The sequence below is a fragment of the Triticum aestivum genome, chromosome 3B (assembly GCF_018294505.1).
Source record: "Triticum aestivum cultivar Chinese Spring chromosome 3B, IWGSC CS RefSeq v2.1, whole genome shotgun sequence".
In the NCBI taxonomy this organism is placed as follows: domain Eukaryota; kingdom Viridiplantae; phylum Streptophyta; class Magnoliopsida; order Poales; family Poaceae; genus Triticum; species Triticum aestivum.
Window position 1 is genome coordinate 840982106 of NC_057801.1, and position 27064 is coordinate 841009169.

The 27064-nt window shown below is 48.1% G+C and overlaps 1 protein-coding gene across 1 annotated transcript; it reads right to left on the minus strand.

Moving 5' to 3' along the window:
* Nucleotides 1-19603: 19603 nt before the first annotated feature.
* Nucleotides 19604-24295, minus strand: LOC123072845 (vacuolar-processing enzyme). The gene is made up of 9 exons (XM_044496510.1): nucleotides 23966-24295; nucleotides 22633-22797; nucleotides 22081-22237; nucleotides 21834-21919; nucleotides 21557-21756; nucleotides 21154-21202; nucleotides 20853-21065; nucleotides 20480-20686; nucleotides 19604-20024 (listed from the first exon to the last, which is right to left on the minus strand). The coding sequence occupies exons 1-9, from the start codon at nucleotides 24176-24178 to the stop codon at nucleotides 19842-19844; spliced, it is 1473 nt and encodes a 490-aa protein (XP_044352445.1). The 5' UTR covers nucleotides 24179-24295; the 3' UTR covers nucleotides 19604-19841.
* Nucleotides 24296-27064: the final 2769 nt, after the last annotated feature.

Below are 27064 nucleotides of genomic sequence, written 5' to 3' on the forward strand. Positions count from 1 at the left end.
GATCCGGCTGCTCACCGCGACACCTGGTCTCACCACTGCTCATTGGACCCGGCCGAAACAGATAACTGTGGCGGGGACCGAGGAGTGGAGGGGATGGGAGGAGGCAGGGACACGCCAAGGTGGGGAGTTGTGGCGGCTGGGACGGCGTGGCGGAGAGGGATGGCGGCGGCGACGATGTGGCGGAGAGAACGAGTAAGAGGGGTGCCATGGGGTGAGAGAGTGAGAGGGTGGCTGCCGTGAGGATAAGTCAGGATAGGTGGAAAAACTAATTTGGTTTGTCTCTTTTGTTTTACATGTTTACGTGATTAGCAACTTGGTTCTTTCTTAGACCACATTACACAGTACAAGTGGAGCCTGGCACTACATCCAGCACCCAACATGTAACAAGCAGGATCTAGATAGTGAGTTCAGTTTAAATTAGCATAAATTAACAAGCAAGCATGACATTATTTATACGACAGATCCACAGCAATGCTAAACTCCTAGGAGTTTGTAGTTTTAGAGAAAAACAGTACTAGCAGTTTTCACATGAGACAATGATGGATTGGGGATAGGAGGAGAAGCTTGAGGGGAAGCTAGACTATGCTCGGCGCGGCTTGGCGGGGAGAGGAGGATGTGGGTGGCGTGAGAGGTTGTCGGGCAGAGGAGGAGGTCAGCAACGATGTGGCGGAGAGAGGATGATGTACGTGACACCATCGAGGGATTAGAGGGAAAGGAGACATGACAGCTGGCGTGGAGAGGAGGTGTCGAACGACGCCATGGAAGGAAGAGGATGATGTGCGGCAATGACAAAAGCGGATGGGCTTCGACAGTGGCATGAAGAGGAGGACCATCAAAGTTGTGGAGGAAGGAGGAGGGGGCGGCTGACATCGTGGAAGGGATAGGAGAGGTCGGGAGACGGCATATGGAGCGAAGAAGAGGCGCCACTCCTGCAAAAAGCTGACGACCACATTCCTGATATTGTGCATGAATATCATAAGCGCATCAAGCTAATCTTAATTTGTAATAGGTTATTAGTTGAATCATTGCTCTCTATGTATACATCGTCAAATTACCTTTTTTACCATCTTACATTGCAAGTGAAGTGGATTTTAATTATTACTCGATTGCACTCGTGCTATCTTTTCTATACATGTGAAATTTAACATGCATTATGTTTATATATAACTTTAACAAAATATTCCAAAAGTCTGTGGCAACGCACGGCCATTCTACCTCTCATGATAAAACTAAAAGTAAATGGCAATAAAATTCTAACAATAAATGTTATCAAGGATTGATATATCTACCTATCACAAGAGAGGTAGGAGTAGTATGTTCTAGAAGATGTGTTTTTCTGTAGTGTTTCTAAATGGTAAATTGTATGGTTTCAAGCACCTAAGAAAAACGTCCTACACTGATTTGATCTGTTCGCTCGCTCGCCCCTCCCCCCTCGCGGGCGACATGCGAATCCCCAACCCCCCCTCTCCTCCAACCCCTCCCCGTCTTTCCCCCGTGCCGCCGCCGGCGTGGTCCGCCAGGTCATTCCCACGCGGTGCTGGCAGAGGCGGGCCGTTCTTTCCCCGCTCGCGCGTTGGGGGTGGGGTGGGGGGGCTGATGGTGGTGGTGCTCCTCGGGCGAAGGCGTGCCGTTCTTTCCCCGCTTGCGCGTTGCGGGCCGTGGGTGCCCCTGATGCGGCGGCGCGGCCGTTGGCTGCAAGGCGTGTGGTGGTGCGGCTGGCTGGTGGCGTCCACTCCGCCCAGATCTAGGCCATTTTGGGCCCCATCTGGGTTGGGGCGGGCCGGCGGTCCGATGTGCGGCGGTGTGGCTCCCTGGTGGTGGTGGCGAGGCATCGGGGGGTGCGGGTGGTGGCGGCTTTGTCGGTCGACGTGCTGCAGTGTGGCAGCAGGGGCTGCCCTAACCCATTTGGGCCCGGTCGGGCCAGTAGGGGCCTGGTAGGCCCCTGCCGTCACGTCTGGTCGGCTTCGCGGCAGCGGCGAAGGTTGTCCCCTCTCGTCGGCTGAGTTGTGGATGCCCCCGAGCCCCTTGGCTCCTCTTCCCTCCTCCAGATCTCGTGTCGGTGGCCTCAGGAGACGACGAAGTTGGTTCACTGAACGTGGTGGCAAAGGCTGGTGGGCGGCAGGTTGGTTGGTACACTTCAGATCGTCGGGGGTGGTGGTGGTTGTGTTTGGGTTCGTGAAATCCCTGGCGGCTCGTCCGACATCGACGTGGTGCCGCCTACAGGCGCCGCCGGACCTCCCTAAAGGTCCTCAGGTATACGCCTTCCCCACTGTCCTCTGCGTACCGAGGGAAACCCTAGGACTTGTCCGGGCAGCAGTGGCGTCGTCGTCGCATTCCTTCTTGAAGGTGTTGCTCTGTATGCGACACTTCGGGTGCTAGGAGCGCGGTGGTACTTCACCGGATGGTGCAGCGGTTACCGGTCATCTTTGTTTCGTTGATCTACCGGTGTCGGCATTTGTTGCCAATTATTATCTTTCGTTTGACATGCAACAAATACAAATTTTCAAAAGCCCCGTTGCAACGCACGGGCAGTCTACTAGTATACTGTAGATGTACTAATTGGCCGGAGATAATCACATCATTAGCCCATATAAGATTTTTCTAGAGAAATTAGTCCATATAAGTACTAATATAATACTATCCTAGACCGTCCGAAACCCAATAGCCCATGTTATTGTCATGTGGTTGTGGCCTTTTGTTGTTTGCCCCATCCGATCGATTCTTTGATGATCCTGTGTCCTCGCACTAGGTCTAGAGCGATGTTTGCAGTTGCCGCCCAGCCGCCGGCTGCCCGGCTGCCACTCCCGCTCCCGCGCAGGTAAGGCGCTCACCACGCCGCCGACCCTACCCACCCTATCGGCTGTGTTGATCTGTCGTCTTTGTCCGCTGTTTGTTCAGTGTCTAAGGACCGAGGCAGGAGGAGGAGGCTTCATTAGATCAGAGTTTTACCGGGAGAAAAGAAGATCAGATAGAGGAAGGTACTAGTACGTACTTGTAGCTATCAGTTATTATAAATTAAAATCCTACTATCCTAGTATGATGCGTTAGTGCTGTCTATAAAATAGTGAATTAATCTATGAATCATGGTGATTGCATTAGGATATTGGATCTGCACAATTTTGCAACTGAACAAATGATCAAGGAAATAGGCTCTGCCATACATCCTTGCTACTTCACGCTCTTTCTGCAAATTTTGGTGATCAATTGCGGATTAGATCAGAGGCGACGTCGGCGCGATCGTGAGCTCGTTAATTCTTCAGCCAACTAGGCAAGGTTTGCACAACTAACAACTGATTGCTCATCTCGATCAGTTCCCACCTCATACCTATCAAATTTGTACATCAAATTTCAATTCTTTTAATTATGTGACTTGAGATGTTACTTTTTATGATTTATATTTATCAAGAGAAAAGGGTCGCCAAACACCTGAAATATTATTTCAGCTTAATTGTCGAGGGCATGTTTTCAAAGTAAAACGAGAGACAACTTGCTTGAGCATTGCATGAAAACTTGCTTCGAAAGGAATTTACAACTGAATTCTCTTCTAATGAAATTGTCAATATACTTTCTGTTATTGATAATCACCGAGATTATATAACTAATTCAGATGTAACTACCACATGTCTATACTCCATAGCAATGAAGCGGTATTTTTTTTCCAACTTTGCTTGGCCCCCCTATGTCCAAATCCTGACTCCGCCCCCACATAAACACACATACAATCACCCCTATGAAAATACACCCCCCCTGCTCCTATGAGCACCTTTAGGAGATTGTTATATTTGTTCGAATATTATGTACGCAAAGGGTTACATGGACTTGAAGTTGTAATTGGCGTGGTTAGGTACGAGTCCTGTAGGAGTCTCACAGGTTGTATCCTAGGACTCTAATATATCTAGGTGCACCACACGTTGTAACCCATGCCGACTTGATAGTAGCAGGTACGCGGGGGAGCGGACGGCTTGTGCCGGTGCCCGGGCGGCCAGTGTTGCGGTATCTTGGAGAGGAGCGCCCATAGTCATGCCCCAGGTATGTAGCCATATCGGTGAACCTCATTAACAAATATCATACCTCGGTGTGTCGTCTATGATCTTGCATTAGTGTTTTATTCTAACAAGTGGTATCATGAGCAAGGTTATGAGAAGGCTATGCGGAAGATCATCCGAAGGTACGAGGATCATGCTCGACGGGTGCCATGGAACGTACGATTGGTGCAAGGTGGAGCATGGCGGTGATCGCGGAGGCGGTCGATGGTGTCAGACACTTCGGGCAGGAGGCCTGGACAGTTCGATAGGCTGCAGTCGGTAAGGATCGGCTAGACGTGGCGATTGGACCGGCATAGTGGCTGTTGAAGACGTTGCGGAGACGACGAATTCGGCTCGCGATCAGACCAGGGACCAGACGTGGGGGACGGCAGGATAGATCGGAGTGTGAGAGCATCGAGATGATGCTCTCGGTGTTGTACAAGGGCGGCGACGCGGCACTGCGTACGGATTGTGTCGGCGACGCAGGTGGCCAGGGTAGGGCACGGCGCGTGCACGGATGATGTGCGAGGTGACGTCTATTTCGGCAGGGTTGACATGTAGCGAGTACGGGTGACAGTGCTGAACACATTGCTGGGGAAGAGTCATGATCAGAGACTAGGCAAAGCTGTTAGTCGAAATCAGCGGCGGAATTTTTCCAAGGTACGCGGATAGAGAAAAGGAAAGGTTACGGCGTGAGGCTGCGTGCGCGACTCCGTGGCGTGCGGCAGCTGGTCTTCTCGGATGAGGTGCACCGCACAAGGAAAAGGAAAGGAAATCGCGCTGATGCAGGAGTCCAGGGATTACCGTATATGCATGCAGCGGCGAATCTAAGTATGTGCGTGTGCATGTTGGGTCAGGGACAGGTCTGCTGGCTGCGATTAGAAAGAAAAAAAAGACGTGTGCGTGCATGCTTTGGTCTGTTGGAGATTGGTATTAGAGCATCTCCACCCATGACCCCAGAAACGCCCCCAGACCATTTTTCTAACACCGGCGGTAAAAAATCCTCTCACTCACGCCTCCAAAGCCTCACTTTTCGCCGGATTTGGAGAAAAACAATGCCGGCGAACGCACCCCGAACCCAGCCCCCCGGGGGTCAGCTGGGCGTGCCGGCGGTTACTTTTTCTCGCTGTTGGCCCACTCTCAGTCTCCCACCTCCCTCTCTCCTCTCTTTTCATCTGGGCCCCGCCCACGTGCCCTCACCCTCTCTCCTCTCTTTTCCTCTTTCCTCTCCTATGCCCCTCTCTCTCGAGCGTGCCGACGAGGCAGCGGGGCAGCGAGGCCGGCGTCCGGCGTCTGGCGTGCGGGGCAGCGAGGGCGCGTGGCCGGCGTCTGGCGTGCTTGACGAGGTCGCCTCAGGCGGATGCTTCGCAGGCTCGCCGACATGAGGGGGCGCCCGGGTGCATCTCCACGCCCTGCTTCCTCTTCGACAAGCACTCACGCCGCGCCCTGCTTCCTCCCCGCCTCCTCGACGCCCGCCGGGCCGCGTGCGCCTTGCTTCCTCCTCGCCGAGCTGCGGTAGTGGCCTTGACCTTGGCGTGGCTCGGCCCGGTCCTCGTCCTCGCCGGCCTGCTCTATGCGCTGGTCTGTGTCGGCCTCGGCCTCGTGGCCCGATGCACATGCTCGTCCTCTGCCTTGGCCTCGTGGCGCGGACGCCCCGCCCATCGCCAATGCGCGCTGCCCACTGTCAGGTACGTCGCCGACGGCGGCGAGGCATCGGAGGCGGACGGGTGCGCCATCTGCCTCGCCGAGTTCGATGACAGCCAGGACATGCGGTTGCTGCCGCAGTGCAGCCACGCATTCCACGCGGCACGCCTGGCTGCGCTCGCACTCCCAGCGGGCGACCCCGTAGCGGCGCGCGAAGGCGGCGGCGAGCGCGCCCCAGGGCATGAAGCGCGCGACATGATCTTGGCGGAGGTCGAGCACGCGCCACAGGGACGTGATCCACGGGCGTCTTCGCGGCGTGCGTGGTGCTGAGCCAGCAATTCCACGCGCGGGCACACGAGAAACGCCGCCGCCTGCCGCCCGGTGTCGAGGCGCTGCAGGACGCTCGCGTCCTGGTGTCGGGCGCGCAGCACGCCGCGCACCACCGCCAGCCCTACAGCACCAACTAATGCATCCTTAGCGGCATGTGTAACGGGGTGCTGGACAGGCATAAGGTGTTCGAGGCGCTGGAGATGGTCGTCTTCTTCCGCACCGGCGTCCGCCCGCGCTCATGGGATGAAACGCAGGCTGCCTGGATGGAGGACACCGGTGGTGCCACCGCCGCCGTCGCTTACATCGAGCGCGCGAAGGCGGCGGCGAGCGTGCCCCAGGGCATGAAGCGTGCGACGTGGTCCTGGCGGAGGTCGAGCGCGCGCCACAGGGACGTGGTAACCAGCACCCGCTCGTCCTCGTCGGCTCCCGCTTCTCGCCTCCTGGGGACGCAACCAGTGGAAAAATTCCCACCCCCATGCCAAAGTTCTCGCCGGTAGCCCCCCAGGAGGCGATAAATGCCTCCTGGGGGGCTCAACGGCTGGAGATGCTCTTAGACTCGATTTTCCGTGTCAGGGAAGGAAAAGGCAAGGCTGTGGGTTGATCCAGCAAAAATAAAGGGCTGGGGCGACGCGGCTAGCAGGGCACCAAATAATTAGTCCACAAGTTCGGGAAAAGGTGGAGCAATTCGTCTATGACAGATATCCGGTCTGTGTTACGGCGAGACAGTTCACAGCAATTTTCTGAATGGCGGACATGGACAGTCCGGGTCAGATTTCTTGGTTAGATCACGGACTGCGTTGTAACTTCAGACGAGGAATTTGGGATCAGTGATCTTTTTCGTGAGGAAGTCGCAGAAGAAAACAAGGGCGGTAAGACCGGCGGCAACAAGTCAGTTAGATTGAGGCTCGGCATGGCGCCGGGGTTCACCAAGTTTGATGTGGAGAAATTCGATGGCACGGTAACTCTGGTCTATGGCAGACAAGAGTCAAGAATCTTCTGGCGCAACAGGGAATCTTGAAGGGTTTGCAGAAGACGAAGCCGGCCAAGGTTGACAACGATGCGTGGGAGGATATGCAAGTGCAGGCGGCCGCTACCATACGGCTTTGTCTTGCGGATCAGGTCATGTATCATGTCATGAACGAAGATTCTTCTAAGGGAATTTGGGACAAGTTGGCAAATCGTTATATGTCCAAGTCAACGACCAATAAGCTGTATTTGAAGCAAAAGTTCTATGGGATGAAGGGGTCGGACCTTGTGGAGCATGTGAATGCCTTTAATCAGTTGCACACAGATTTAGCTCGTCTGAATGTGAAGATTGAGGATGAGGATAAGGCACTACTTCTTCTTGTTTTGTTGCCACCGTCCTATGATTATTTGGTCATTACATTGACACATGGAAAGACAACCATCAATTATGAGAAATTCACTGCAGCATTGCTTGGACATGAGTTGAGGAAGCAAAAGAATGCTACAGAGGAGAGTACTCAAGGTTTGGGGTTGGCAGTTAAAGGTTATCAACTCAGGAAGGGACAAGAGGCAGAGAAGAAAAAGAAGAAAAATGTGCAGTTCTACAGGTGCAAGGAGGGGATGCCCAAAACTGGAGGGTGGGTCAAGTGATAATGCGACTACTCGTGGTGATGACTCAGACAGCAATAGCGATGTTCTCGTAGTATCAAATAGGCGGTCAACAAAAATTGAAGCGTGGATATTGGATTCATCTTGCTCTTTTTATGCGATGCTTAACAAGGAGTGGTTCTCTTCATACAAGTCTGGTGAGTTTGGTTTAGCCTATGGGGGCGATGACTTGGGTTATCGTGTTGCTGGAGTAGGTGACATCAAAATCAAGATGTTTGACGGAGTTGAGCTGATGCTTCGGGGAGTCGAGTATGTGCCAGGGCTAAGGAGGAATCTGATTTTGCTTGGTGTTCTTCATGATGGTTGTATGGAGTTCCGTTGTGATCGGGATAAGAAGACCATGAAAATCATGGAAGATGGGGTGACCATGATGATAGGAGAGAGGACGGCTTCGCATCATTACAAGTTGCAAGGATGAACTATTGCAGGTGGAGCCATGGAGAGTGGAGCTGTAGGAGTAGCAGTGGAGTCCCAAGGTGGTGGCGGGTCTGGCCCGTCGGGTAGCTCTCAGTAAGCTACAAAGAAGACAACCCAAGTCCGGAGTAGATGGAGATTCGAGCATGGAAGACTTCTAAGTGGTGGAGAATATTCGCCAAGTTGGAGTTTGTTATATTTTTGTCGAATATTATGTACACAAGGGGTTACGTGGACTTGGAGTTGTAATTGGTGTGGTTAGGTACGAGTCATGTAGGAGTCGGACACGTTGTATCCTAGGCCTCTTATATATCGAGAGGCACCACACATTGTAACCCATGATGACTTGATAGTAGCAGGTACGTGGGGGAGCCGACGACTTGTGCCGGCGCCCGAGTGGCCGATGTTGCGGTATCTTGGGGAGGAGCGCCCGTAGTCATGCCCCGGGAATGTAGCCATATCGGTGAACCTCGTTAACAAATATCGTGCCTCAGTGTGTCATCTATGATCTTGCATTAGCGTTTTATTCTAACAGAGATACTAAGCTGGCACCAAGTGTAGGACTTGAACCATGGTGGGTTGGTTCCATCATCACAAGGAATCTAACCATCTGAGTTACGTGTTAGAATTTGTGTGTATCTCTACAATGTAATCTCAACCATCTTCTATCTCTCTCCCTCCCGTACCTGTTTAGGTCACCTTTTAACAACCGAATCCTGTCAATGACTAGCGATCGGTTTTCTCTTCTTGTAAGCCACGACCGGGCTGTTTTGCCTCGATCAATATAAACCAATGCGGCTCCTCATTGAGGAGTAGGAACGCTTCCCAATCTTACATGGTAATCAGAGCTACCTCTTCCCTACACATCTAGCCACAAAAACAAAACCCTAAAACCACATCAACATCGCCTCCATGTCTTTGTCTACGGTTGTCGCCCTCAACTTTGGTGCGCCACCATCCGAGAAGCTTGCAAGGGGAAACTACATCCTCTGCAAGATGCAGGTTCTCCCAGTCCTGCGAGGTGCACAGGTGATTGGGCTCTTGGACAACACCAATGCCGCTCCACCCAAGACCGTGGAGATCGCACGGGCAGATGAAACCACTGCCACGGCGCCGAATCCCCTATATGGACCTTGGATCGCCAAAGACCAGCAGGTTTTGTCATACTTATTCCATGTCACCAGAAATTCTTGCACATGTTGTTGGGAAGGGGTCCACCGTCGAGCTGTGGACAATGGTGACAACCCTCTTCGCCTCCCAGTCGCAGTCTTAGATCACAAACCTGAGGATTGCAATCACCAACACCAACAAGGGCAGCATGTCGAGCACTGCCTACATGGCGAAGATGAAAGGCCTTGGAAATGAGCTAGCAGATGCTGGTCGTTCGGTGTCAGATCCGGAGATGGTGGACTACATCCTCGAGGGCTAGATCGTGACTACAATTCCGAACTTGCGGCAGTTGGCGCTGTCAAGAACCACATCACGACGGATGACCTCTTCGCCCAAATCTCTACTTTCGACCAGAGGATGGAGATGCTTGGCGATTCTTATTCAGGAGGCTTCCACACTTCTGCAAATGTGACCTATAGAGGCCGTGGTCAAGCTCCTGAGAAACCTTACCGTGGGCGAGGTAGAAGTGGGCGCGGCCGTGGCGACCGACAGCCCTCTCCTACCAATGGAGGCGGCAACAGCTACAGAGGGCGCCCCCGACAGCAGCAGCAACAGCAAACACGTGACCAGCAACATGATTATCCTGAATGTCAGATCTGCTACAAGCATCATCCAGGAGGTGCACGTTCTTGCTGGTGGTGTTATGAATTGAATGATCAAGAACAAAAGGGGGCACATGCTGCCACCTATGGCGTAGATACCAACTGGTATGCCGATACTGGAGCCACAAATCACACTATAGGAGAACTTGACAAATTGACAATGCAGGAGAAGTACAATTGAGGCGACTAAGTTCACACGGCGAGTGGTTCTGGTATGGAAATTACACATATTGGTAGTTCAACTGTTAATAATCCGGTAAAAAATTGCACTTGAAAAATATCTTGCATGTTCCTGAAGCATCGGAAAATCTTCTTCCCGTTCACCAATTCACTCTTGATAACAATGTTCTTATAGAATTATATCCATATTTTTTCTTGGTTAAGGACTTGGCCACGAGGAGAATCATTCTTAGAGGACGGTGCGTGCGAGGTCTCTACGCACTCATATCATCATCATCATCATCATCATGATCCAATAAACAAGCATATGTCGTCACTAAGTCATCTTCAGCAAAGTGGCATAGTCGCTTGGGTCACCCATCTTAAGTTATTGTTAGATACGTTCTTAGTAAGAATAAACTCTCATATGAGTCTAGTGTTGAGTCAGTTTGCGATCCGTGTCAACATGAAAAAATTCATCAATTACCTTACCCTATTTCTACCAGTGTATCCACCGCTCCATTGCAACTCATATTTTCAGATGTATGGGGGCCAGCCCCTACTTCAGTTGGTAGATTCTATTATGTAAGATTCATTGATGATTATAGTAAATTTACTTGGATTTACTTGTTAAAGAAGCGATTTTATGTTTTCTAAGTTTTCATCAATTTTCAAAATCTTGTTAAACGCAAACTGGACTCTAAAATTATTGCCATGCAAACCGACTGGGGTGGTGAGTATGAGAAGCTAAACTCTTTCTCTAAAAAACTTGGCATCTCGCATCATGTCTCTTGCCATTATGCTCACCAACAAAATGAATCTGCTGAAAGAAAGCACCGTCACATTGTTGATGTAGGACTAGCATTGCTAGCAAATACACCCATGCCACTCAAATTCTGGGATGAAGCCTTCTTAACTGCTGCATATCTTATTAACTTGCTTCCAAGCAAAGTCATCAAACTTGAAACACCCATCACACGACTTCTTGGTGTCACACCCAACTACACATCTCCCCGTATTTTTGATTGTGCATGTTGGCCAAATCTTAGACCCTACAACACATGCAAACTCGCATTTCGTTCAAAAAAAATGTGTTTTCTTATGCTATAGCTCTATGCACAGAGGGGTAAAATGTCTAGATGTTCTCACTGGTAGGGTCTACATATCCAGAGATGTTGTCTTTGATGAATCCATGTTTCCTTTTGCATCTCTTCATCCCAATGGTGATGCTCTCCTTCGCAAGGAAATTCTCCTTCTTCCACCAAATCTACAAAACTTTGATCACGGGGGAGACAATTGTACTAACCAGTATGATGATAATTCTGCTAGTCCGAGTTCTACTCTTATGCCTGTGCAGGTTCTTGGAGAAAATGGAGCTCAAAATGGTCAAAACCATGAAAATATAGCTCAAAATGATGTGATATTGCATTCTCTAGAAGAAGACGAACCTGGCGCAGATCATGAAGATGATTTGGCGGCGCCTACTACCCCTGCACGCCTTCAACTCTCGGATCGCACAAGAAAATCCTTCTCGGATCTCGTTCCAGGCGGCAACGGCCCATGTTCCTGGGAGGGCCACTCCCGCGCTGACCCGTCACCCGACAGCGGGACACGCTGCATGGTCGGCCCCTCCTCGTGTCCTGCGTGCATGCATCCGCGGGTGGGCAGCGGATCATCTGTGCCCGTGAGTCCTGCGGCTTCCAAGGCGTCCAGTGAAAGGGGGGCCACACCGAGTTCCACGAGATCTCCTGCGCCAGCGTCGGGCGGATCTCCTGCGCCAACACATGCAACATCATCAGGTGGATCTTCTGCGCCTACGAGTCCTATGCAACAAATAGTTCTCTCGCGAGCTATGACCAGGTTACGAAAAGTTATACATAATTCAAAAATAAGAACAGATGGTACTATACTATATGGCATGCTATGTATTTCAAGGGAACCAACAATATTGAATGATGCACTTGGTGTTCCTAGGTGGAAGAAAGCAATGGATGAGGAATACTCTGCACTAGTGAGGAACAAGACTTGGCATCTTGTGCCTCATCAAAGAGGTAAAAATATTATTGATTGCAAGTGGGTGTATAGAATTAAAAAGAAAGCAGATGGCTCCATTGATAGATATAAGGCACGTCTAGTTGCAAAGGGCTTTAAACAACATTATGCTATAGACTATGAGGATACCTTTAGTCCTGTTGTAAAAGTTGCGACTATAAGACTTGTGCTAGCTATTGTTGTATCAGGGGATGGTGCTTAAGACAACTAGATGTACATAATGCGTTTTTACATGGTGTTCTGGCAGAGGAGATCTTCATGAGGCAGCCACCAGGGTATGAGAGTAAGAAAACTCCACATTATGTGTGCAAGCTTGACAAAGCACTCTATGGCTTGAAATAAGCACCTAGAGGATGGTACTCCAGGTTGAGTTTGCAATTAAAATGTCTTAGCTTCATTGCTTCCAAAGCTGATACATCTCCGTTCATTTATAACAAGGCAAAAATAGTTATCTTCGTACTCACATATGTTGATGACATCGTAGTTGCAAGTTCATCACAAAGTGCTACTAATGCTCTTCTGCATGATTTGGGCTCAGAGTTTGCCTTGAAAGATTTAGGTGATTTGCACTTCTTCCTAGGCATTGAAGTCAAGAAGACTCAAGATGGCATAGTATTAAACCAAGAGAAATAGGTCACTGAGCTTCTATCTCGCATGGGGATGAAAAATTGCAAGCCTGTACCTACACCTTTGTCCTCCTCAGAGAAACTCTCAGCATATGAAGGAGAGCCACTTCAGGAGGAAGATAGTACAAAGTATAGAAGTACCATGGGAGGATTACAGTACTTGACTCTTACTCACCTAGATATCTCATTTGCTGTTAACAAGGTTTGTCAATATCTACATGCACGCACTACTGCATATTGGACAACTGTCAAGAGAATTGTAAGATATGCTAAACATACTATGGGAATATGACTTCATTTTAGACGGTCCAATTTTCCTCTTGTGAGTGCATTCTCTGACGCTGATTAGGCAGGTTGCAGTGATGATAGAAAATCAACTAGAGGCTTTGCAGTATTCTTTGGTCCTAATCTTGTTTCTTGGAGTCCTAGGAAATAGGCCACTGTGTCAAGGTCAAGTACAGAGGCTGAGTATAAATCTTTGGCTAATGCTACTGCAGAAATTATCTGGATTGAGTCACAACTAGATGAAATGGGAGTTAGGCAGAACCACATCTCATGTTTATGGTGTGATAACTTGGGAGCAACATATTTGTCTGCAAATCTAGTGTTCCATGCAAGAACCAAGCATATATAGATTGATTTTCACTTCGTACGTGAAAGGGTTGCAGCAAAGAAAATTGAGATACGGTTCATTCCTTCTAAAGACCAAGTAGTGGATGGATTCACTAAGGCACTTCCAGCAAAACCATTTGAAGAGTTCAAGAGGAAACTAAACATAGGATACTGAGATTAAGGGAAGGTGTTAGAATTTGTGTTTATCTCTACAATGTAATCTCAACCATGTTCTATCTCTCTCCCCCCCATACCTGTTTAGGTCACCTTGTAACAACCGAATCCTGTCAATGACTAGCGATCGGTTTCCTCTTCTTGTAAGCAAAGGCAGGGCTGTTTTGCCTCGGTCAATATAAACCAACGCGACTCCTCATCGAGGAGTAGAACGTTTCGTCAAAACCGGGGTGGTGGTCTTTTACCCCCCGACCCCCGTGCCGCCCGTCCAGGGCGTCTCGGGGGCGAAACCCTAGATCCCCGCGGAGTCCCCCCCTTCCCGTCTCCCACCCCTCACCGCCGCCTGAGGCCACCGCCGGGCAAGCCCGGGGCGCCGCCGAGGAAGGTGGCGGCAGGGCATCTGCTGCTCTGCTTTTCGTAGGGAGCCACGAGATCTGGGGCAGCGGCCTCGGCTGGAGTGGCGCCACCGGCTCTGCGGCGAGCGGTGGCGCGGGCGTGGTGGTGGTGTCCCTGGCCGCGAGGGCGGTGGGGATCCGTTGGGCGTGGACCTCACGCGGTCCTAGCGTCCGGCGGCACTAGATCTGGCGTCCCCTGCTTTCTCCGACGTGGTGCGATCCCTCCCCTCTGGGACTGGGTCGGCGTTCTTCCTCGATCTTCGGTCTCTGTGTGGCGGGTGGGTTGGTGGTGTGGAGCCAGACCAGGAGAAATCCATGGCCGGCCATGGCTGGCCGTGACGGCGGCGGCGCCCGAGGGCACCGTTCTTCCTCCTTGGAGGCGTTTGTCAGGTCTGACTCCCTCCACCCACCTTCCTCTAGCCTCCCGGGTGAAAGCCCTAACCTCGGTGGGCGGCGGCGGCGCTCCCGCGTCGTTCTCCTTCTTGAAGGCGCCGCCTTTGGGAGCTGTTTGGTTGTTGTGCGCTGTTGGGGTGCATTCGTCGTCGTCAGTGGTGTGTCCTCTTCGTCCAAGCTTGGTGCTATCCCTCCTCTGCGGCCGGGCCAGGGGCCATTCTGCTTGAGGGAAGCTTTGGCGGCTCGTCGGGAGTGCGGGGATCCTCTCTATGTGGCCATCCTCCGGCGGCATCCATTCTAGTTCTAGGTGGAACATTCTATCTTCCGACGGTTCGGCGCCTTTCGAGCCAGGCGAGGAGGTTGTGGCCTTCTTCGCAGATGGAATTGGATGGCTGTGCCGTGCCTGGGTCCATAGTTGTTTGGTGACCACACTCCGTGGTGATGCCGTTCATCTCCTTCTCCTCAGTGTCATCTTGGTCCTAGCTCCCTGGTGCTTCGCTCTCAGAGGAGGGCCTCGATGTCTGCAGCTGTGTGCTTATCTGTTTTATCTTCTAGCTTGTAGCTTTGAGGCTAGTTAGCTGCTTACCAGCGTCTATGTATCTTACCGTGTTGTTTTTCTTTCTTTGGTTCTTGTGATCTGTAATCCTAGCCGGTTGATGGTTTTGTTAATTCAAAGCCGGGCTAGGCTCGAGCCCCATCTCGGGCTTGGTTGATGCCTTTTCTCTAAAAAAAGGAGTAGAACACTTCCCAATCTTACATTATGCTCAGTTCGCCAGATAAGAACATTTCGGTGTTGAGGTCTTAATTACATGATACATTACAACAAAATTATAGTATAGTAACTAATTAACCATGAGAAGCATCGTCACAAACCATAGACTATACACGCATGAGAGTCGCAAATGTGTTGACGCACACAATGCTCCAACATGATCAAAAGAAGCTCCAACATGCAATTTTTCCCGACCTACCACGTCTACGTGTGGGGCGTCTTCTTCTCCTCGAAGAAATATCAGCCGTCAATTCGAAGATCCACGGAGCGTGCCAACATTTGGTTTGTTTGTCAGCTGGCACGTCCGGCCCTACGGCTGGCTTGGAATCTCTCTCGCCCGTTCACGTCACGGTCACCAGCGTACTGCGTAATTTAAACGGAAACGATAACTGCCGAACATGCCATGTTCGGTGCTCTCTTCCCGAACGCATTTCTCGTCGTTGGATCGAGGGGCGTGAATCTTACAGATGCAGAGGGGACAGGTCAGCAAATCATAGTGGTTCGGGATGAAGACGGAAAAAAAATTATATGAGACCAGGTCTTATATAAACCAGGTGAGACCCGCCCTGATGGATGACATGTGGCATTCACAAATCACAAAGCATCTAATCTCCCCCCCCCCTGATTTCAGGTGAAGGGTGGGATAGATGCTTTGTGATTTGTGAATGTCACGTGTCATCCATCAGGATGGGTCACCACAAACGCTTTTTCTCCATGCCGCACTCTCTTCCTCTTCCTTGTCCATTCATCCTACCTCACCCGCACCACGCCTCCTCAACCCCAATAGCGAGGCATAGCCGCTCGCCGGAGCTCCCCTCGAGCTCCCGAGCCAAGGAAGCCATGGTCGTTGGCCCTCTGCATCGTCGACGGATCTCTGGCGCCTCCCCAATCCTCCACCGCGAACAGATCTCCCGTGCGCCATCGCCGGTCCACGTCCGGGGAGGTGAGCTTCGCGCCGGCCCAATCGGCGGCGCTCTGCCGCGATGCCCGGCGGACGAGGTAGCGCCCACCTGAGCAAAGCTGCTATTTACCAGCGGTGAGGCTGATCCACACATCTCCCGTGCGCCATCGCCGGCCCACGTCCGGGGAGAAGAGCTTCGCGCCGGTCTAAGCGGCGGCGCCCTGCGCGAGGCTGGGTGGGCGAGGTCGTGCCGACCTGAGCAAAGCTGTTGCTGGCCTGTGGTGAGGCTGATCCATTCCGGCCTCGCCGACCTCACACACGCCTTCCGCCGCGTCGCCCGGGGCCAGGCTGGCTCCCGACGCGTCTTCCTCTGTCTCACCGCCGCCTCCCTACTCGGCAGGCTCACTCGCGAAGCACCCCCCCTCCCCCGTGTGCTATCTCTGGATCCCTTCTTTTTCACTGTACTTTTGAATTTTGATTTTCTGTCTTTAGATAGCACATGGCAATTTATATTCAGATAACATGGCTACTTCATATTAGGGACAAAATTTAGAGTGGTAAACATATTAAGTTACCATCATTTTTTGTTGCCATGACAAAAAAATTGATGCTGTAATTGTATGTATGGTCATGAAAGTTGCCATGGCAAAATACTTTCCTACTGGTACATACATAAAATAAAAGTTGCCATCAGTTTTTTCATACAGTGAACGATGTACATGGCAATTATGCATTATTTTGTGGGAAATTCATGAAATTCATTCATAACCTGCCAAATTCATATGTAGGTTCGATGGAAATTCACTTACACATTATATTTTCATAACATGGCAATTCAAATAGATTTTTGCCATGGCAACTTTCATTACTACACATGGTAGCGCCGCCTACGAGGCCATCCCCCGGTTCCAGCGCAACGGCCTCGACTGCCTCCCGATCACCCCCCCCCCCCTGCGTTTTATTCCGATTTCCTTGTTAGTGTGATGGTGCTTGTGATTTGCAAGGGCATCGGATCTCTGCGGGTTCCTCGACAAAGGCAAATCAGGTGACCGTTGTTTCTTTGTTCTGAAAAAATGTATCTCAATTCACATACGTGGGATGATCAGTTCGGTTCAGTTAGTTGTACGGTCTATTTTTTTATGAGTTCGATGCACTTTGTCTTTTTAAGGATTTATTTGAGATAGTGCAGTCATATTATTCTGCACATGGACTGCCCGTGCAGCATTGCGTGGGAAAATTCAATTTTTTTCTGGAGTTCTGTTCTTGATTCGATTGTGAATTAGGTCACTAATTGTGGTTCTGCGATTGACTTCTTAAAGCCATCAGTCCTAGTCATCATAAACAAGCGCTCTAGCACCAGGTGACTTACTAGTTTGTTGTTTTCTTGACCTGGTCAAATAAATAATTTTGCGATGATAAATAAACTACATTTGGCATGGTTTGTGGAACAAATTTGCCATGATAGCAATAATAAATTGTTTAGCCATATCTCCCCACCAAAGGTCAATCTCTCTCCCCCCCCCCCCCCCCCCCCCCCCAAGTTGTTACTGCTCTCGAGTTAATCTGTAGATACTTTTTTCAGCTAGCTCCCACTAGAACATTGCATTTTTGGGTCAGTTTTGTGTAGAAACATGGCAAATATAGACTTTTTTACATTCCGTAAATTGCCATGGCAATATAGTCTTCTTTTTTTGCGATGGCACATTCACGGATTTTTTGGCCATGTGCATAGTGATGATTTTCTGTTTTCCATGATGGCAATTTTCACCCAAGTTCACAATCTAAAAAATTGCCATCGCAATTTTCAACACGTTTTTTTGCCGCGAGCAAACTGCCATGTCAATTTTTGCATGGAAAATCTTTTCTTCTTGTTTTACAGCATGGCAAATTTTCCTTTATCACGACATGGTAAAATTTCCCGTTCATTTTGCCATGGGAATTTTACTTTAACATTCATGGCAAATTTTTCCTTTTATTGCCATGCAATTATTTACACTTTTTTGCCCTGTCAAATTTACCTTTATTTCTTCATGGAAATTTTTTAGCTTTTATTTGCCATGCCAAAATAAAGGAAAATTCATGGAGCATAGCAAATTTAACTTTCTACTTTGCCATGTCAACTTTTAATTTTTTCGCCATGGCAAATTTTTAGCTTCATTGCCATGGCAATTTTACCTTTAAACACTTGGCAAATTTACTATTACAAAAATGGAAAATGTTATTCTTTTTTTCCATGTAAAAAAATTTACTTTTAAGTTGCCATGGCAACTTTACTTGTGGTTACATGGCAAATTTACCTGAACATACATGGCAAATTGTACACTTTTTTGTCATGACAAAAAATTTAGTTTTAAGTTGTCATGGAAATTTTTTACCTTAATGCCATGGCAACTTTACTTGTAAGTAGATGGAAAATTTTACCATGGAAAAATTAACCGTTTTATTGCCATGGCTATTTTTATTTAGCATACATGGCAAAATTAATTCTTGCCATCATGGTAGAGATGCAAAACTGCCATGAACTTTTTCTTTTTTGCCATTTGCGGAAAAAAGATATATTTTTTTGACCATGGCAAATTTTTGGCTTCAACCCATAGTGATTTCTTTAGTAGTACCTTGTTCTTTATTTTCTATCTATCACGACAAATAATTTTTGGACCATTTCATTTTTTAGAGTGTGGCAAAATCTGACCTTTATTATTCATAGCAAAAACTGGGCTTTGTTAGTCATAATAGTTTTTGCGCAAACCGGGCTTTAATTTTAATTTTTTTATTCAACGAAAAAAAGGCCTGTGGTGAGGTGTTCGGGCTGGCCGCTTGTCGTCCCGAACGAATCATTCGGTCTGGCAGAACCCCAGACCGAACGTCGGCGCCTTATTGGGGTCCAATTTAAATGGCACCCGGTCGCCTACTCCTACTGCTACGTGTTGCGTCCGGTACTCCTACTGCCCAGGACGCATTGGTTACGAAAAGGGGTTTCCCCGCGCTTTGTATTACAAAGCAACCAACCGATAGAATCAACGATAGGTACTGGGGCGGAAGCAGCACAGATACGCCCAAAAAGAACTGAAAGAGAAAAAAAGAAACAAATGCCAACGATGGCGGATCGACAAAAACGAAGAAGCCTCGCGACCAAGACGCCCGCCAAAAATCTCCCACTTAGCTCCTAGACTCCGAAGCGCCGGTACCAATCAACCATGACGCATTAGTTTAGCACAGAGTTGGGGGCTTCTAGGACGTACGTATACGGCGGTCAACACACCATACATACAAAATGGGTACGACGAGTGAAAGGTTTATATTACCCTTTATACGGTTTAGGAGGGGGGGTTGTACCAAAGCAGGACTCACAAATATATTGCATTGAGAATACACCAGAAGAAGTTGACCGCCATCGGAAGGAATGAAGTTCATGAGTTAAGGTTATTGTCATCAACCGATGCCCTCGAGTTGTGTTGTCCACTTATCCCCGAAGCCTGTCGGAACTGGATAATTGATGGTTTGGTCCCTAGTAGCTGCAGGGTTTCAAATGGATGGGAAAATAATAGCTCATGGTATGAGATAACTCAGTCTACGTAGAAATAGCAGCGTTCGCATTCTTCATATATGGAATTGCGAGCTACACATCTGATCACAAACTATTACGAGTATGTACAACAAACAATCCTTTCGCAAAAAAGAAGAGAGAAAGAGAGTATGTACAACAATCACAGTAAATCACCTTTCTACTATGGTGTATGTACATTATAAGTTGGGCACAAAGAAGGTAATCTGGTGTCGTGGAATAGCGTAAATAAGGGCATAATTCTTATTCATCTACATCTAAGGCTTGTTCAAGCACTACGTCCTAACCCTCGTTCAATCACAGTAAATCACCTTTCTACTATTGTATATGGTACAATAGCTGAAATAGTGACTAAGTCGCTTCACCTATGGTTTAAGCACTAAAACCTCTGTGTGTGGCACTCCAGGGGTTTGTTGGGATGCTGGTGCATGCCTGAGCGGTCACCTTCACCATCGCTTCAGGAAGAATGCCGGCATTGCAGATGTTTGCAAAGAACCGCATGTGCTTCATTCCATACTGCGCCAGCGAGCCACATTGTGATTCAAAAGCACGCACCTGAAGAAAGGGAGGATACAATATTAGTCATGCACAGCAGGGGCAGAAGAAATTATATACATCCTGTAACTGCATTAATTTTATGCCATATGACACCTGTATGTATATATACAGTCAAGGGAGAGCTGGCAATACGTCGAAGTAAAGAAACTAGTTACAGCATCCAAGTTTCAATCAAGGAATTATCGATCCTTAATAATATTGGGATATATTCAGGACAATATTAGTCCTGAATATATATATCCCATTCTTCCAGTACTATCAGTATATATTCTACAGTATTTGTCAGTCACAGTCAACTAATAACAACAATTTTATCTACAGAATTTTGTCCCAGTAGTTCCAGACAATTAAGAAATAACACATAACCAATAGGCAATAACAATAGACAACAGAAGCATAAGTAAGATAAGAGATGTTGATAAATGACCAAGCAAAGTCAAATAGAGCCTTACCGTAGACTTGAGACAACTCCAGTCATCAACAAGAGGCTCACCGTCTGGGCGAACAGTCTTTAGAACCATTGGACCATCGGCAGAACCAAACAAAAGGTTTCCAATCAGCTCGACGCTATTGTCGATATGCGATCTATGACTCATCATTTCAAGCAATTGCTTCCGGGCATCGTTTTTCTCAGGGGAACTCTCAGCCAATTTCCGGTACTACATGTAGAAGAAAAGAAATCAATCGGTTAGGTTATCCATCGTTTTTGTACTGAGATTATTTATGCATATTCTATTTGTGTGGGTAAAGCATGGCAATGATCTAGGGATGACGTGACAACCAATCAACTTGAGATATTTGTCATGAAATAATTATAAACCGTACCCTGCGCCAGAAGTAAACAAGATCAGCATCCCTCTGATTAACAGCTCTTGAGAAGGACGGCAGTGAGTTATCTTCAACCAATGTAGTGTTATTGTTAGCAGGATTTGAACCAATGTACAAGAAGAGATGTTGAGCGTTCAGGTCCAGAGAACCGTATTGCATCACATGGGAACCATAGCTGTATGAGTTCTGAGCTGCTGTTCTCTTCTTGACCTGCTCAACCATTAACTAGTTATGTTAGGAAATAACTCCTCCAAGATTAATAAGCTAAAATAAATAAATTGGAGTTTAAGGCACTTACCAAGTCATATTGCTGCTTCAGAGACTCAGTTCTCAGGTTGTGCACATCACTGTCAACATCGAAAGTTTCACGTTATTTGACACGACTATGAACCATAACGAAAAACCTAGTTCGTTTCAAACAAATGACCCAAGGTTTGACTGGTTCAACTATAAAATGGTGAATGCTACAATTACTACAATGGCAGCCAACATGAGAACATGTAGGTGACACTTCATTCTAGTGCAGTTTGATAAGTGCCGTACTAGTTATGTACTAGTTAACCATTTTGAAACAACACACCTGTACGGTACCGGAAAGTGCTAACTGACATGAGTGCCACATGTATGCTCGAACTGATTGTATCAAACCATGATTTTAGCATGTGAATGAACGGAAAACATGGTACAACAAAGCGGGATACCTGTCTTCCATCCAAGAAATGCTGTACAGGTCGCCCAAGCAGGTGTCGTATTCCGGCGGAGGGCTGGGGTACTCGCCAGGGCAATACGTTCCCCAACTGCTCTCCTCTGCGTTCGACGCGGTGGTCGCGTAGACACCGATGTCATTCGGCAGAAGCCCCTCGAAGACGCTCCCGGCTTCACAAGCTTCAAGGTAAAATACCTACAAAATAAGAGTCAAGCCATTGCTTCAAGCAGCAAACCATGCCGAGCAAAAATAAACAAAGGACGATGGGGTACCAGGCTTTTGTAGGTTCCAGCAGCATGCTTTTTCTTCAAGACATCTACAAGGTCGTCACCGTAAACGTATGGATTGGTAGGCATCCCTGAAAGTTTTACCAGGACAGAAAACCATGACACTAATAAGTTAATTGTGCATGTCTAGATTTGTATGTATGTATGCATGTATATGTAATATCTTACTGGTTTTAGATATTAAAGTTCTCGAAAGAAGACAATACAATAATTGCATGTTCTGAATACTTACCAATGACCCCAGGACCCCCATGGTCACTGTAAAACACAAAAATGTGATCATTAGGACCACTGTCCACGACTTTGCCACTCCCACCACTCACAGCGGTTTTATTACCGAGCAGGACAGCAAACAAGTTCTTGACATTAACCTCCTTCCCAGTGTAGTCCTACAGTGGAGATTCAGTCAAACGGACAGGAAAATTGTTGATACTGGATAGGGATACATGATCACTGGAATATATTGGTTCATTCCATCAAGATGTTGACATTATCACATGGAAATTTGACATCCAAGACCAATTGGAAAATGGCATAAAGATTGGTCAAAATTTTGGCATTCATTGATTTTGAACGAGGTACAAACTGCCATTGAAATTTTTGTTCGTGTAATTTCTAGAATATCATATTCACATTTTTCTGCAACTATCAATCAGTTTGTATCATCCACTAAGGTAATCCATATTAATCTTAGATTTTTACTACATCAACAATAATTATTGGACACTCGCAAAAAAACCAATAATTAATGGAAAGTTTTCCTTGAAGACCCATGCATGATTACCTTAGGGACCCCAGCATAGACATCTCCACCTTGGGGGTGGTTGATGATGACGCCCGGCCTTGGGTTCTCCCGGTTGTGCGCAATATCGTCGTACATGAAGACAATGATGTTCTCATCCTTGAGACCACCCTTCTTCAAGATCTGGTAGGCGTGGCAAATATCTGCCTGCAAAGTGCAAAGATTCGGTCCACAAATTAAACACAATACTTCATTGTCATCAACCCAACGAACTAAGAGGAAAAAAAATCTGGAATGTGCAGCAACACCAAACGGAACATTTTTTTCAACATATTCTTATGGCCATGCATTGTACCTTCTATGTACACCATTTGTTTGTGTGCTGGTCGCATTGAGATATGTGCCAGGTCGCTGGGGACTGCAAGTCTATGCAGTGGCGGAGCATAAAACAAAACCAAGAACGGGCATAGCTTACTTAGTGGGCCATTTTTGGTATTGGGCCGAATCCAGATCAAATTCTCAAAGAATGGCCCAAGGGCGGGCCAATAGCTTACTTAATGGGCATCCTTTGTTATTGGGCCGAATCCGGATCAAATTCTCAAAGAAAGTCCAGAAAAAAGGACGGGCCACGGCCTTGTTTGGTCCCCAAGAGGGTCCACGGCCCCTGGGCCTATGTGAACAGTAATCGAGGCCCGCACTCTTATTTGGCTCATGGGCGCACAGTACTGATGTCAGAGAAAGCACCGACACATGGCGGACTGATTCTCCAGCCATGTAATTTGTGCCAATTGTACGTACGTGATTGTTGTTAAAAAACACGATTATTTGGGACTTGGGCACACCTTCCTTCCATTCAATGGTTAACCCGTAATGACAATGTTTGAACACTTGGCCATTTCTGTATAACTTATTAACAAAATGATCCCCGTTTCTTTAGCTCCTTTTATCTATTTCTTCTACCCACCGACAGGCGGGGCCTGCATGATTTGAGACTAGCGAGAGAGCTGCCAGCTGAGAGGGCAGTATTGTTTGACATGTGGACCGTTTGGTCGGTCAACAGAGTGCCACAACAGAGTGCCACGTAGGCGAAATACGACCGTACAATCGTCACGAGTCATATTCAGTGACCTTAACGAGCGTATTTCATAGTAGCATGACAAAACGGTGTACTAACTCTAACCCTCCGTAGCTCATCCATCTCCTAGGTAGCTGTTGAACAGCATGGATAGACAAGCGGCCGGGTGCAGCGCCCCGCGGTTCAGCCACTACTTTCCCATGAAGGAATACTCTTGACCGACAGGAAGAGAAAGGTTGAAGGATGGCGGGAGGAGATGCCAAGGAGCAAAGAGTAGAATCCATGATAGAGCGTGCGCACCTGGTGGCGGTAGTTCTGGTAGCCGTTGGAGCCGGCGACGAGGACGGCCCACCTGGTCCCGACGGAGCCATCGTCCCCCTGCCCGGCCGCCGCGCGCTGCGACGGCAGCCGAAGGGTGGGCTCCAGGACCAGCCGTGGGGTGCCGGCGTGCGCCACGGCGAGCAGGAGGAGCAGCAGCGCGAGCGGAAGGAGGCGGGGTGACGCCGTCGCCATTGATGGTGCTCGGTGTTTGGATTCCAGAATAAGCGAAAGAAACTCCTCTCCTTTTATTATGCGCCGGCAAAGGGAAAGCGTACCACCCACTAATGATTCAGTCAGCTGTGCATGGCCGATTGGCTGCGCTTTCTGCCGACCTACTACGTGTGGGGTGTCCTCGGAGAAATATCGGCCGTCAATTCGAAGCTGGTTTGTCGTTGGCTGGCGCGTCCCGGCCCTACGGCTGGCTTGGAATCTCTCTCTCGGCCGTTCACGTCACCGTCACCAGCATACTGCGTAATTATGGGGGCGGCACGAACCAACCTGTGGTTAGATGACTACGGGACAGTAAGCTCACATTTTTCTCAATTTATTATTTCAGACTTTTCGGCAATGTTCGTTCAGTAGGAGAGTCTTCCCGTTAACTACGAGATGTCTATGATGACTTCGTAAATCTCAAGATGTTCATAAAAGTGAGTGTATGTACGAGTCCATGATCATCTGCGTCTATATCGTGTTCAGAAAAGAAGAACTAAATCCGTGCCTCGCGCCACTCGACATTCACATGGATAATCGTTTTACGTATTGTCTAATAAGTCCATTGCTATAAGATAAGTTGAAAAAATCAATAAGAATGCAGCAAAACTTACCAAAACTTTATTGGACCAATTATGAGGAGTGGGCCCTAAAGCAAATGGCGGAGAAAAAAGCAACCTGGACGTAATAATTTGACAGGCAAGTAGGAAGGCACGTCAGCCACAACAATCAAAAGAGAGATCAGAACAAACATAGCTTAAAGTACCGGTCCAAATAAGAACATTTCTTCTTTTAGTTGTTGTAAAGCGCAGATGGTTATATATATGCACATATAATCATTTCTATGAACATACATCTTATCCCTATGAAAATCCTCAAGATACTGAGCCGACACTATTGCAAGTTTAGGACTTGAATCCTGGTGGGCTGGTTTCACCACAAAAAACCTAACCATGTGAGGATTTCACCGGATAATAACATTTTGTCCTCGAGGTGCTAATTACATGATAAGTTCCAACAAAATTTTAATATACTAATTAACCATGAGAAGCATCACTACTAGGGAAAACCTTATACACGGAATGTTAGCAGTAACGCGGGGTAAAACAACGTGCTACTAGTATTTAGCAGTAGCGCGTGTCCACATAAGGCGGCAAGGACAAAGTACCCTACTACTAATATTGCACACCGTTGCCACCAGGCTAAGTGTAGTAGTAGCGCTTTCTCCTGAAACGCGCTATTACTAGGTAAATTTAGCAGTAGCGCTTTCGCCTAACACGAGCTACTGCTAAACCCATCATATCTTCTCCACCGACCACCCCTCACTCTCCCCTTCTCCACTCCCACTCTCACACTCTCCCACGCACGTCGTCCGCGGCCGCCGATGTTCGGCCCTCCCCCGCCGCCGCATTGCCGCCGCCGTCCTCGCTCCTCCTTCCTCGGTATGCGCGACCTCCTCCCACCGCCCTCCTCCCTCCTCCTCCGGCCGCGCCCTCGTCCCTCCTTATGTTCATCAGTGAATTATTAGCAAATTCCCAATGTCAGGGGGGCCAGGGCCCCTGCTGGTCCTCCTGTCTCCGCCACTGGACTCCAGCATATATGAGAGAAGAAGAATGCCGACTGTTGTCGTGGGGGTCGTTCGTCCTCTTGCTTCTCGTGATAGACTTTTTGGTAATGCATGGGAAGGAAGAGAAGAAAGACCATCACAGACGATCGCAAATGTCTGAGAGGAATCAGTGAGGGAGAGTCTCCATCATATATGAGAGGACCAAGAATCCCAACTGTTGTCGTGGAGGTAGCTTCTCCTTCGTTCCCGTGTGGTAGACAATTTGGTGTAATACACTCGGGGACGAAGGGAGGAGCTACCATCACCGCCGGTCGAATATATACACCACGGTAGCTGAGAGTTTTCAAGAAAATACCCGACAGACCGATAGTCAACCCGTGATGAATAATAATGATCTATTTAGTTTTTGTAGTACATATATTTAATTTTAGAAATTTAATCTTTGAATTATGAACACGGGAAATGTCGTCCGACGACGATAGGCACCCGGAGTGCGACTGGTGCGGTGACGACCGGGGTCTGTGCGACAGGCCTCACCTGGTAGAAGGTCAGCGCTTAAATATTAAGCTCCACGAGACCTTCTATGTTGAAACGGTACGCAACGACGACAAGTGTTTTTTCGTAATTAAGCACGACTTCTGCTTATTCAACGTGTAATTTCCGTCTTTTACAATTCGACTAGCTTATCCCATGCCATGCAAGACGCTATGTCTTGGAGAAGCTGAATTTTGAAGATCATGAAAATATGAAGACAAAGATAGTCCACCTAAGGACCCATCATGGTTATGATTTTGCTGTAAATCTATACAATTCTGAGAGCGTATCCCATTTTGGTTGCCCGAATTGGGAAGCACTTTGCAAGACGTATGATTTTCATGAGGGCATGCTTGTCACCTTCGATCTTGGTGATTCTGACATCGACGAAGAGAATATGGACATTTTGGTCCTTGTTGATACGCTTCCAATTCTACCAAATATACGGAAGATGGTAGAATTAACTTACTACACCGATGGCGCAGAATTAACTTATCAGGAAAATGATCATCTTATCTCATTTTTTATTGATGTTGAGAATTACAATATCAATTATCAAACTCCTGCACATTATGGTCAATACATGCCACTAGTGCACGTGTTGAACTACGGTAATATCCATGGAGATGGCATGGGAAGATTTTTTTACTATTATGATATCCGTGCATCTTCTGCATAAATTCTTCTAAAGCTAAACTACATTGCTAACTATAACGTTATTACTATGTTTTTCAACCGAAGCATTGTGTGCCTCATCTGATGTTTCC

Coding starts and splice junctions, on each gene's coding strand:
- LOC123072845 (XM_044496510.1), bottom strand. CDS start 24,178: ATGGCGACGGCGTCACCCCGCCTCCTTCCGCTCGCGCTGCTGCTCCTC. Junction 21,757..21,833: donor CTGGAACCTACAAAAGCCTG/GTACCCCATCGT, acceptor CTTATTTTGTAG/GTATTTTACCTTGAAGCTTG. Junction 21,203..21,556: donor ATTTCTTGGATGGAAGACAG/GTATCCCGCTTT, acceptor CGATGTTGACAG/TGATGTGCACAACCTGAGAA.